This window comes from Artemia sp. Qi Xiang Cuo, chromosome 10 (assembly GCF_049724085.1).
Source record: "Artemia sp. Qi Xiang Cuo chromosome 10, ASM4972408v1, whole genome shotgun sequence".
Classification (NCBI taxonomy): domain Eukaryota; kingdom Metazoa; phylum Arthropoda; class Branchiopoda; order Anostraca; family Artemiidae; genus Artemia; species Artemia sp. Qi Xiang Cuo.
Window position 1 is genome coordinate 66,795,964 of NC_142803.1, and position 13,216 is coordinate 66,809,179.

Here is a 13,216-nt window from a genome sequence, read left to right on the forward strand (position 1 = left end):
AACTTTCCTCAGTTGAAGGTCTTCTGTGGTTTTAGTCCAAATGGTAATCAAGATGTTTCTATTCCTGTATAAGCCATACATTGTACTTTGTAATTTTTTCCACACAGAACGTCTTACAAGGTCTTATAAACAAATGCTTCACCGGTAACACCTGGTCCATCTATGAAAAAACTTTTTTCCCAAAATAATTAGGATCATTGACAGCCTGTAAAACATTGTCAACAATTTCTTGCTGTTTTCCATTCAGAAGCCCATACATACTATCCTCAGTAACAGCTGATTCACTAGAATTTGTAGACATTCCCAGCTTTGGTCATTTTCATAGGTCTCAATGATTCTGACAGATCTGTTGAATAACTCTGTCTGTACCTTAACAAATGTATCTGGCAAATTTTTCAACATCAAATTGTGAATTCCATCAGGGCCAGTTGCACCAGGTGGAGCTTTGAAATGGTGTTTTTAACTTCCTAAAAGCTGAAATGAGAAAAGGGAACAGTACTGTTCTTTAGACTGATCTGATGGTGTGTGAACAGTAATGGTGTATCTACATGCAGAAACTTTTCTAATAAGAAATTAAGTTTCTCGTTGGTTGAAAAGTCTGCATTCCTACCCATCTGTATTTCTACAGCGATGGGTTTTCTTCTTTTCTTACCCAAAAAAACCTGAAAATTTCTCCATAGCTCTTGAACGGGAGTGTTGTGGCCAAACTTGTCTTCAATGAGCCTTCTCCATCCATCTTGTGTCTCAGTCTTTAGTGTCTTTTAGAATTCTGCTGTCTTTTCCTTGAAAACTGCCCTATTCTCAATTGAGGGGTATCTAGAGAAATTTTTTTGCTTTTTCTTCTTGCGGTAGGCTTTCTGGCATTTACTGTTACATCAAGGAGTTGAATTTTGTCTCTTCAGATGAGGTTGTTTGTAACCAAATATTCTTTCTGGAGAAGCTATGATAGCTGAAGTAATCTTATTAGATGATTCCACTGACTCATCACTTGTCTTAATTTCTGAAGCCTTTTGGTCTAAGTTGTGTTTCCAGAAGTTCCAGAGTTTGTCTTGGAATTTCCAGAATTTCACTGGTTGGTACCCTGACCTTACTGGGTTAATCTCTAGTGCCAATGATAGATCCTTGTGGTCAGAGTGAAAGTCACAGGGTTTCTGGATTTCTGCACTATTTAAAATATCTGTTGATGTGAAAGTAAGGTCAATGGTTGGGTACTTGCCTGTCTGTGGGTTCAGCCGTGTATTCAGGTCTTTGGGGGGTGACATAGGACAACCTTATTTTTGTGTTCCAGGATGTAATTGGTTAGAGAGGTTGCAATTGAATCTTTTGATTTATAGTGTCCCACATTCTTTGGTGTAGGTTAAAGTCTCACCACTAATTATTTTCACTGGGTCACATGCATTCACAATCAGTTTGAATTGTTTCAGGGAGAGTTTATCTGTATTTGGAGCATAACAGTTTGCAATACTAATCCACTTATCACTTCCAAGTAGTTTTATGTTAATTATTCCAACCTCCATTTCCCCTTGTGGACTAGGGTCATGTATTCTAAAAGCTAGGTCATTTTTCACGAGTGACGGTAGGCCACCACCTGTTTTGTGGACTCTGTCCCAACGGGCAATATTGTACCCTTTGAAATCATGGATAGTATTCTCCTGTATGAGAAGGTCTCTTGAAGTAGAAAAATATCAAGAGCATACCTGACTAAAATATTTTGGAGTTCTTTTCTTTTGGCTTGGTTGAACTCCCGGATATTTAATTGGAACGTATAAGTCTTCAACATTACTAGCGAAATTGATCGTGAATGATGAAGAAATTACCAAACCTACACAGGTTGCCGCATTACTGAGTACATTTTTCGCAAATATCAGCCAGATCACAGCAAATTCCGTCGGGCCACCAGCTAAATCATACAAAGAGTACCTCGGTCCGAAGTGCATCAAATCAATGGCAGTGAGTCCTTTAACACCAGGTGAGCTCGAATTACTCGTAAAAAATTTGAAGGGCACTTCTGTTTCAGGTTTCAACCTGGTGAACACAAAGGCACTGAAAGCAGTAGTGACGACCGTCGCTGAGCTTTTAACTTACGTTGTAAATCTCATTAGATAAAGCGGTCTTTCCTGAAATATTAAAAAAGGCAGGGATAATACCTCTTCACAAAGGTGGATGTTATACAGACACAGCAAATTATCGACCAATCTCAATCTTATCAGTTTTCTCGAAAGTCTTTGAAAAGCCAATGAAAAACCAGCTTTACCGATATTTAGAGGCCAAAGGCTTTTTTAACAGCCGCCAATTTGGGTTTAAGCCTGGTGATTCAACCGAAGACACCCTTACTTCACTAAGTTTATTCGTAAACAGAATCCTAGATTCGGGTGCTTTACCTGCAGCTGTGCTTCTAGATATTAAGAAAGCGTTTGATAGCAAGCATCACGAAATACTACTAGGAAAGCTGGATCATATTGGAGTTTGTGGCCAAGTCCTAGATTGGTTTAAGTCTTACCTGGAAAATCGTCGAATTGACGCAGGGAATGACCATACAAATGATGTCTTAGTGAACTGTGAGGTGCCACAAGGCTCTAAATTGGGACCGGTATTGTTTCTTGTTCACGTAAATGATCTTCAGCATGTACTGAATCCTGCAAGTCGTAGTCCTTATTGCTGCAAATTATGTCACCCACAAACAATGCAGGGGTCTATAGTAGAAGCCGAGGATGAACCAACGGCATTTGCGGATGACTCATTTATGGCAAGCTCAGATTGGAACATCAAGTATCTCAAAACAAAGCTAATAGACATTCTTGAAGAAACGTACCTATGGATTTACGCAAATCGTCTAGTCATCGACATTGACAAATCGAGTGTTTTATTTTTTTCACGTATAGATTCGCTGGCTCATTTTCGTGGACTTATCAAGAGACCAAAAAAAGGACACGTTCGATACCTAGGGGTTTTAATGGACGAAAACCTCTCGTTCAGACACCACATAGACGAAGTGTCGAGACGAACCCTTCAAGGATTCCCTAAAAAAATGCTGATCCTGATTTACAATGCAGTTATCAAGCCTCACATTCAATATTGTTCTACAGTTTGGCAATCTAATTTCAAGACACATTTACAGAGACTAAACTCATTTCGCAACAAAGCACTTCAAATTTTAGGCCCGGCACCGAACAGACTATCAATGGATCAATGTAGACTGTAAAGAATCCTCACTTTACAGACTATCTTGCACCTTTTTTGTTTTAAATATTTTTCAGGAACACTCCCATCATTTAAAGGCTTATTAACATTAGCATCACAAATCCATAGTTTAAATACACGATCTTCATCAGACATTTACATACACCCGACACCGACAGCTAGGTCGGCATTTTCTGCTAGAATTGCGTGTGCTTGGGAGAGGAATGCACTTCCGCAACAGCTGAAATCATATAGGTCTCTCGGCTTCTTCGAAAAGAATGTAAAAAAAATATCTAAAAGATTAAAAAATTATTTACTAGATTTATTTTATTATTATTATGTTTAGAATTTTTTGATAATATTATTATTTATTATATTTTAGTTTGATACTTCAAGGGGTGTGAGCAGAGGAGAAGTTGTGTTAAATTTATTGTTATTGGAGGGCGGTTCAGGGTGGAAATTGGAGAGCACAGGAGGCCATGCTGTATTTAGAGTGTGCAGTTATTACGGGCCCAAACGACCATCAATGCACAAGGAATTGAGTTAAGTGTATTTTTATATTTTTTTTTCAATTAAAACCCATATTGAACTCAAAAAATAAACTTGAACACTGAAAGGGAGCTATTCATTTGTGTGTGAGGGGGCTAACATTGGTCTCTGTAGCTTATTACTACTAGCTTCCGGCCTAGGTATAGCCTCCTCTCCTTTACGTTTTCTTTTTACTTTGCCAGGGCTGCTGGTTTGTGGATGGTCATTACTGGTCGTAGGGCTTGATTCAACCCTGTTTAGGTTTTCAGCAATCTTGGTCAGGCCAAGGGCTGTATTTTTAAGACCAACTAGCAGTATTTTAGAGACTAGTTTGCAAAGTGATGTTATTATCTCGGTCAGATCAGAGATCTGCCTTGCAACACCTTCAAACATGGTCATATACTTCTTGTTCAGGTCCTCAACTGGATGGTGGTTAGGTGTCAAAGGAGGGAAGGCGTCTTTATGGGCCATAGGGACATGTTTTGTTGGTGTTAGAAGTCCCTTCTTCAGGACCTCAGCAGCAGTCCTCATGGGGACATTATTAGTGAAGAAATAGGTTACAATTGCTTTCTTTTCCATGAATACTGGGTACTTCCTAGCTTTAGCAGTATGGTTACCACTGCAATGGTGCACTTGAGTACCTGATCTTGTTTTACTGTTTTGGATTGGGGACATTCATTATGTGTGTGTTGTCCACTACATAGTAGGCATCTTCTGCCTCTGCGGCAATTTGAAGCCATGTGGTCAAAACCTTAGCAATTGAAGCACTGTATTGTCTGGGGGATAAACTGCTTAACTGTATGCGTTGCACCCCAAACAGAGATTTTCAGAGGGAATTGAACATCCGGATTGAAGGTGCAAACCAAGGGGATAACTAATGGGCTTGGGTTTTGAAATGCCAATGTCACTTGTTCTATTCTATTGTCAACTTGGACCTCCTGGACGAATCATCTAGAAGGGTGACCTCCTCAGATGGGATAAATACAATGCCTTTTCTATTTCTGACTAAAGCAGGGTTAGAGCTAGGACCAAGCACAAACTTTACTATACAGCCATTTACTGCTATATCTGAAATTGAAAGTATAGCGGTAGCTACTGATTGGTTTGCAGCTATTATTATAATGGAGCCATCTGATCCAAGTCTTGCTAACATTGAACCATAATTGCCCCTGCACTTATAATTCTGGAGGTGTTCAAAAAGTTTTTTGCCAATAATTGTTCTACTACCCAATGTCAACAACCTACTGGTCTCATTTGGACCTTCAACACCTAAAGCCAAAATCCTAACACTAAAGTTATTTGGGTCAGGGGTTACAGGACTACTAACTGTTCTGTTAGTCACCACAAAATTAAAAAAAAACAATGGGTTAAAAGAATCAGGTAAAACAACAAAATTAAACCATGGTTGCAGCAGCAGCTGCAACCTAGTAAAGAGTGAACCACAGCCCATAGTAATAAAATTTGAAAAACATGTTTTCAAAAAAAATGTCTTAGACCTTAGACCTTAGATCCACCTGTGCCTCCAGAGGCACCCAGGGCATCAAGAAGGAGCCGCCAATCTTCCCGCCGGTTTGCTGCTGCAAGTATGTCCTCCCACTGAGGTTGGATTGATGTGTCCAGGTTACGGAGATCTGTCTGGTACGTTCGACGCAGGGTGTTTCTGGGTCTGCCCCTGCGGCGTGGACCCGATGGCTGCCACTGGAGCGCTGCATTTGGTAGTCGGAGATTGTCCATATGTAGTACATGGCCAAGGTATCTCCATCGGCGGATTCTTATGATATGTGTCACAAGAGGCTGGCCAGTCTTGTCACGGATGGATTGGTTTGTTATTCTCTGCTGCCAACGGATGTTGAGAATTCTTCTGAGACATGTGTTTTCGAAAGCAAGTATTCTTAGCTCTTGTTCCTGGTTCAGGTGCCAGGTTTCGGCAGCGTAAAGCAGCACTGGCATAACATTGCTATTGAAGAGTCGTAGCTTTAGCCGTATAGAGAAGCTTTGGGACCGCCACACTTTCCGTAATCTATTGAAGGCCCCATTAGCTTGGCCGATTCTTGTGAGCACTTCTTTTGTGGTCAATCAGGTACTTTCTATTATGCTTCCCAAGTATTTGAAATGGACAACTTGCTCTATGTGTTGGTCTCTACAAGTGATGCTCAGGGCTGAATCTGTGGTAGCCATGCATTTTGTTTTCTCATTATTTATTTTTAGGCCGACATGGCCGCCTCTCTCCCTCACTTTGTCATGGAGTTCTTGGAGTCTTTGCTTGCATGATTCTAGGACGGCGATGTAGTCAGCGAAGTGTACATCACCGAGGCATGTTTCTGGATTTAGCTGGATTCCGTCTGTGCTTGTACTTCGCAGTATGTAATCAATGACAATTACGAATAGTAGCGGTGACAAGACGCAACCTTGCTTAACTCCTGACATAATGCGGAAGAAACGGGTTTGGCCATCTGGTGTCTTTACACAGCACTCGCTGTCTTCATAAAACGCAACAATCAGTGAAACTATCTTTTCAGGGATTCCGTAATGCAGTAGGATCTTCCACAGACTTTGGCGGTCTACTGAGTCAAATGCCTTCTCAAAATCGATGAATATCATATAGATTTTGGAGCGCCATTCTCTGGTTTCTTCCGTCAGTAGCCGTAGGGTGAATATCAAATCTGCAGATGAACAGTTCGGTCTGAATTCATGTTGCTCGTCGCAAAGGTGTCTGTTGAGCTGCGAGCTGATTCTCTGCAGTAAAACGTGCGTCAGCAATTTGCTAGGGATGGAAAGCATTCAGATTCCTCGCCAGTTGTCTGGGAAGGACGCATCGCCTTTCTTAAAGATCCTCACAAGCGTGCTGCGTTTCCAATCCGAAGGTACTTTGGTGGTTGCCCAGATTACTGCGAACAACGCTGTCCAGAGCTTGATGCAGGTCATAACAGTCGCTTTGATCATTTACACGGATATCCTGTCTTCGCCAGGTGACTTCCCATTTTTCAGCTTCTTTGCTGCTGCTATAATTTCAGTGGATAACGGCGGATCCGTGCTGATATCTAAGGAAAACAGTGTTGTTGCTGGGATCTCTGGGGATCCTCTGGTGGAGGTCTATTCAACAGCTTCTCGAAGTGACTGACCCAAACTTCGTTTACGTCAGACTGCTGTGTTATCAGAATGTCCGAGGGGTCTGTTACTGGTCCATGTTGAATAGAGGATTTCTTTCCAATAATCTCATTAGTGATTTTATAGACGGTTCTTGAATCACCTCTCTCCGCCGCCTCTTCTGCCTGCGCTGCTTTTCGCTCCAGCAGGTTTCTCTGGTCTTTTCTGACACTCTTCTTTACCTCTTTATCCGCAGCTCTGTAGTCATCGCTTCTGAGGATCTGTTGGTTGGGGGTTTGTCTTTGGGTAAGTGATACTTTTACTTTTTTCCTTTTCTCAATGAGTTCCCATGTTTGGTCAGATAGCCGCTGGACTTTTGGGCTCTTGCGGTACCCAATGGTGGCTTTCGCGGCATTGGGAAAGCACAACTTTATGCTTTCCCAGTATTGATTGCTATCAGCATCATCTAGTAAAGACAAGGCTTCAAAACTTTTCTGCATCTCTAGTTTAAAAGCTTGGTTGAATTCTCTCAACCTCAGTTTCTCCGAGTCAAGGACTGGGTTTAAGGGAGCCGTATTTACTTTTCTATTTCTTTTCAATTTGAGGCGGATTTTTGCTGCCATCAGATTATGATCTGAGCCAACGTCAGCTCCTCTATATCCCCTTATATCAAGTAGGCTTGATCTCCACTTCCTGCTCCAAAGACAATGGTCAATCTGATTTCGGGTATGGCCATCGGGAGATATCCAAGAATATTTGTGAACATCCCGATGAGAAAATAGGGTACCTCCGATTACTAGGTCGTTAAGGAGCGCGAAGTCGATAAGTAGTTCTCCGTTTTTGTTTCGCTGGCCCAGGCCATGCTCTCCGAGAACCTCAGGGGAAAACGATCGGTCGTTTCCTACTTTCGCGTTAAAGTCTCCTAGAAAACATGCCATGTCATGCCGTGGTATGTCGTTTGCCACGGAGTTGAGAGCTCTGTAAAATTCGTCTTTTGCTTCGTCGGGGGCATCATTGGTGGGTGCGTAGCATACTATTACTGACAGTTTCACATGCGCGCCGATGAAGCGGACTTTCAGGATTCTAGGTGACACCAGTGTCCACTGTAGTAGAGCTTTGGAAGTCTGTTTTGTCATCATTAGTGCTACTCAGTATTCACGCTTTGGCTGTGATCCACTGTATATAATCGTTACATCTCCATCCAGTTTATTTTATCCAGATCCTAGCCATTGAACTTCTGACACAGCCAGAAGGTCAAGATGGTAATCTTTCAGTGCTCTTAGCACTTGTTCAGTATTGGAGTCTTGAGACATTGTGCAGACGTTCCAGAAACCAAATTTGAGGTGTTGTTTCGCATTCATAAATCTTGTCCATGGGCATGCAGAGGTCGTCATCAAAAGGGGTTCAAAAATCCGAGGCTCAAACTTGATGTTTCGGTTTCGGTTAGAATTACCCCTGACAGCAGGTTCCTGAGGTCCCGGGTGTGGGTCGCAAGCCCACAGCCCAACCCTCCCTCTTTATCCTGGCTTGGGACAGGCTGCATACGCAGGCGAGGTTAAAAAAAAATGTCTAGTGAGAAAAATTGCCATTTGACACTGAATCAGGTATGGTAACTATTATTTCGGTTAATCTTAGAAGTAAAAATTTATTGTGAAAAGAAATATATTGTGATTTCGAAAAAGAACCTGAAACCGCTTGAAAATGGCGTCAAATCGAAAAAAAAGTGCACCATTAGAATCAGCATGGTTGAAAAACTTTTGTAGTATAATTACAGTCCCCCACCTTGAACACCAAGGAAAATGACTTTTTTGTATGGGTAGCACTGATCTGTCTCCTTTTTTCTTTTCTTTTTTTCTAGAAAGGCTAGGGGACGGCCAGAGCATCATAGAGAGGTATGTAATAGCTCATTCGAAAGAGAATTAAAATTGCAACTGCCTTTTTTAAGTGACCAAAAAGATTGGAGGGCAATTAGCCCCCCTCCCTACCGGCCCCTCCCTGAAGGCCTCCCCCCCCCAACTAGTTCTGTAAAAATATTAAGATAGCCATTTTGTTTGACATAGTTATACGGTCCAATATATATGGTTTTGATGACGATATGGCCCTTAATAGTCCCTGGGGAAGGGCTGTATGTGGTATCGGGCGTATCGATATCGCACGTATCGGTATCGCGCGTATTGGTATCACATGTATCGTATCGGGAATATCGGTATCCGCTTTTGTTTTTTTTCAGTCATTTTATAGGCTTTTTTTTATAGGCTCATGGTAAGATATCATGATTGCAGCAGCAGCTGCAACCTAGTAAAGACCGAACCGCAGCCCATAGTAACCAAAAGTTAAAAAACTAGTTTTGAAAAAAAACTGCTTAGTGAAAAAAAAATTCCCGTCTAACATTGCCTCATGAATGTTAACTATTATTTCGGTTGGGCTTAAAAGTAAGAGTTTATTGCGAAAAGAAATTTATGTTGATTTCGAAAAAAACCTCACACCCCTCGAAAATGGCGTCATATGAAAATGAAAAGTGTACCATTGGAATCAACATGGTCTCAAAAACTTGTACATGAAAGTTACAGTCCCCTTCGCTGAACAACATGTAAAATCACTTTTTTTGCACCGGTAGCACTGATCTGTCTCCCGTTTTTTTTTTCAACAGATCTAGCGGGCTATCAGAAGATCATAGAGAGATGCTTAATGGCTCATTCAAAGGTTGATTTTAATATCTACGTACTTTTTATAAATTCTGCCATCTGCAAGTGTCATATGGCACTAAAATGGCACTTTTTATGCCATTTCTCAAAGGGTGGCACTAGCAGGCTACCAAAACCTCGTTGGTAGATCTTTTATAGCTCATATAAAAGCTATTGCACATATTTACGTCTTTCATATAAATTCCATCATTATCAAGTTCAAATGGCACTAAAAGCGGCACTTTTGGTGTCGTGTCTCAAGTGGAAGACCTGCACTGTAAAAAAATTTGATTTCCAACAAAATGTTTTGCTTGAATTAAAAAAAATCACAAAAAAATCCAATTTTTCTTTTGGAATTGTGACTTGCTTATTGAATTCCAACAAATTAGTGAAATTATTAAGATTTATGTACTTTTCAGTAGAAAAAACGTAATTTTCACCGTAAATATGCTATATCAATCTACACGGTTTGAACTTCCACAGTAGTTTGAAGTTTCTTAAATATTATTATAAATTTGACTATAGGACCATTGAAAGTAGTATGTTCAGTATAAGTTCAATTCAAATATTTGAATTATAGCAGAAAAAGGGGAATGCTAATTGAATTTTGAGTATAAAAAGATAATTAAAAAAATAAGGAAATAAATTTTTACTTTGAAATAAGTTGAGCTTTCTTGTCTGCAAAATGAACACGCAGAAATTTATGTACAACAATCATCTTTTAACTTTTACAATCGCTTTTTTTTTTAATTTTTGTGAGTTTCTATAGGTAGAAAATTTCTTAAGATGCTCCCCTAACCTTAACAGCACTAACGGTGTAAATATATTGCTTTCTGAATTCATTTTTTTCTAATTAAGAACGAAAATCCTTTTGTTGGAACAACTTATGTTTTTGCGATGAATGTCATTTTTGTAATGAGACCCAAAAAGCGTTTCAAACAAAAATTCTTCCCTGGATTTGCCATAAATTTGCTGCTTACGCTGAATAACCAAGTAAGCAAATATATTGAAGAATAGAAGACGCCTGTAAGGGTATTTCAGTCCTTTACGTACACGTAAAGGAACCAAAAGCTTCCCCAAAAATGACAATTTTCTAAAATGGTGCACATTTCAACTGGACTCAGAAATACTACACTTTAATAGCATGAATCTTTTTTCAAAAACTCCGGTTTGCTACAGGATTAATTAAAAAATGGGACGTTAGTCCAATAAGTTTTATCAAACAGTTCATAGTGTTAAACTGTAATTAAGGAGCGACTCAGCTCAATTGTAACCGAAACTCAAAAATGGAATTTTGATAACAATTGATAAGAATTGGGCTTTTATGCAGGTTGTAAATGTATAACTTTCATTTCGTTTAATATCTACCCACCAAAGGCTCCAAACCTTAGAAGACGAAGGGATTTTGAAAACAGGGAGCCTGATTTTCGAAAAAGGGAGAAACACCCCCCAAAAAGTCAATAAATCTTAATGTAAACCAGACGTTCAGATTCAGAATGTCAGAAAATGTTATTATGGGGGTTATGAACTCCTATCTGCACAAATGTGAAATTTATGTTTTACCCAGAAGACTGATCACGGATGCGTTTCTATTTTTTATTTTTATTTTTTTTTTTTTTTCTAGGGTCCTTTTTAACAGACCGTAAAGATTAGAGGGCAACTAACCTCCTCCCAAGACCTAATTTGTCCCTTATAAGGTAAAGCATAGCATTTATTAAATACCTAACGAAACCTAGGTACCTTTTTTTCCCTAAACCCCATAAAACAATGGTTTAAATATTGTAAAACCGATAACAAACCACGTTCTACAATCCAGTTATCTATTGAAAGAAACCCGTTTCGAAATAAACCTGCATCTTCCCTATATAGTATAGCGGATGTGTTCCAGGTAGCACATAAGTATCAAACTATGTCCCAGGAAGTTATTTTGAAGTACCTACCTCCCACTCCTTCTCCCTCTATAGAGGGTCCTTAAATTTGCCTACATGACAGGTTCTTTTTCTTAAAGTTTAGTTCCAAAAATGCAATTCCTGTTATTTAAGTAGAATTTTAAGCCATATCAATGTTTTTTTATTCAAAATTTAGGAAATGTATTTGCATATCTTTAAAACCGTATAAATTGGGATTGAGCAAAGTTGTGAAGCTGAAAACAATTTTGTTGTACTTCATCTAAGCAGAAAATCTATTTTGCAAGGTTTCAATTTTATAACACAGATTTGATGAGGCGGCGAACAAGAGATTTGATGAGATCTGATGAGTAAGTTAAAGGTATTCAGAAAAGACAGGATTCATGTCATTATTATTGCAACCGTTAACCTCTGGAGGTAGATAAAAAGAGGAAAGTCTTTCTTTTATTTGTGCCTCGATTTGATTTCATCTTCACTTTAGGTCCCAGTGTCACTGTTTTCCTGATTGGAAGAATTTTTCTTACTCAAGTGTCTTGTGTCGGCCTGCTACTATACCATTGATTTACTGATTTCCACCATGAAAAAATGCAGCCTTTAAGAGGTGTCATATTATCTGGGAGAAATTTTTTGTTGTAATTTTCTGTTTTTGTAAAATAAATTAGATTATTTTTTTGTATTTATTGCTGCTTCAGAAAGAAGAAAGGGAAACTGAATCCTGAGAACTAGATAATAGACTTTAGACCTAGGAAACTGAACAATGCTAGTGATGGAAATCCTATAAAAGAACGGGAAATCCAGAAAACAAGATGGAAATCTAATAAGGATCTTAAAATCCAACATGTTGTTTTGTCAACAAACTGAAAATTCAATTCCGGTATGGGAATTCAACATTTTTGTTTCTCAACAAAATGGAAATTCAAGAATGACCATGGAATTCCAAAATGGTCTCCAATATTCAATTTCAGCTGGTGAAATTCAAACTTTGTTGTTGATAAACATTACAAATAATTTTTGTTGAATCTCAAACGATTTTGTGTTACAGTGGGGCTATTGGGCTAGCAGAACTTTAAAAAGTGATGTTTAATGGCACTCATTTTTAAGGCATATCCCTGGAAGGCATATTTGAAACCTATTACTCATATCTACGTGCTTTTTATTAATTTTACCATCCAAAAGTGCCATATAGCACTAAAAACGGCACTTCTGGTACCACTTCTTAAGTGGAAGAGTTTGGAAGCATAAAGCCATACCATTGCAATAATTATGGTCCAAAGCCCTTAACTGGTGGCTTATAAGATCCCCTCACATATACTCCCTATCAAGAACCCCTTAGTAAGTTTCATAAATCAACTAGTCATATTAAAAGTAAAAGATTATTGCGAAAGCAAATTAAATAAAACTAAAACCTTTTCAACTAAAAAACTTTTCTGAACCTCCAAACTTTACTCTGTGATGGAGCCTGTGTGCTAGTTCTAATAGCGGTAATTGAGGGAAAGGAAGGTCCTTTCCTCCTTAGTTTTTGCTCTTGGCTCGGTTTTGAAATCACCTTTTTTTGGTCGTATTATCGGGTAAAGCACTTGATTCATTTAAAAAGTTGGGGAAACTTTTTTGGGGAAACCGAAAACACATTGTAGAGGAATGTGGTATCAAGTCAATTAGATGAGCAGCAATTAATTGCAAATTCATTCATCTAAATTAAACCTTGCACAGATTGCTTTTGTTAACGTAGTCTTCTAGTTTCTGCTAGTCAGTAGGTGATTTATAAGACTCTGTCTTCATTATGGCTTTTTCAGGCGTAGTCGGCTGAGTAAAAACAGCTTTTTGCTCATC

General features: G+C 39.1%; 1 protein-coding gene across 1 annotated transcript; it reads right to left on the reverse strand.

Moving 5' to 3' along the window:
- Positions 1–4,621: 4,621 nt before the first annotated feature.
- Positions 4,622–7,931, reverse strand: LOC148948070 (uncharacterized). Its single transcript, XM_089096080.1, has 2 exons — positions 7,038–7,931; positions 4,622–4,891 (listed from the first exon to the last, which is right to left on the reverse strand). Exons 1-2 carry the CDS (start codon positions 7,929–7,931, stop codon positions 4,622–4,624), a joined length of 1,164 nt encoding a protein of 387 aa, XP_088952206.1.
- Positions 7,932–13,216: the final 5,285 nt, after the last annotated feature.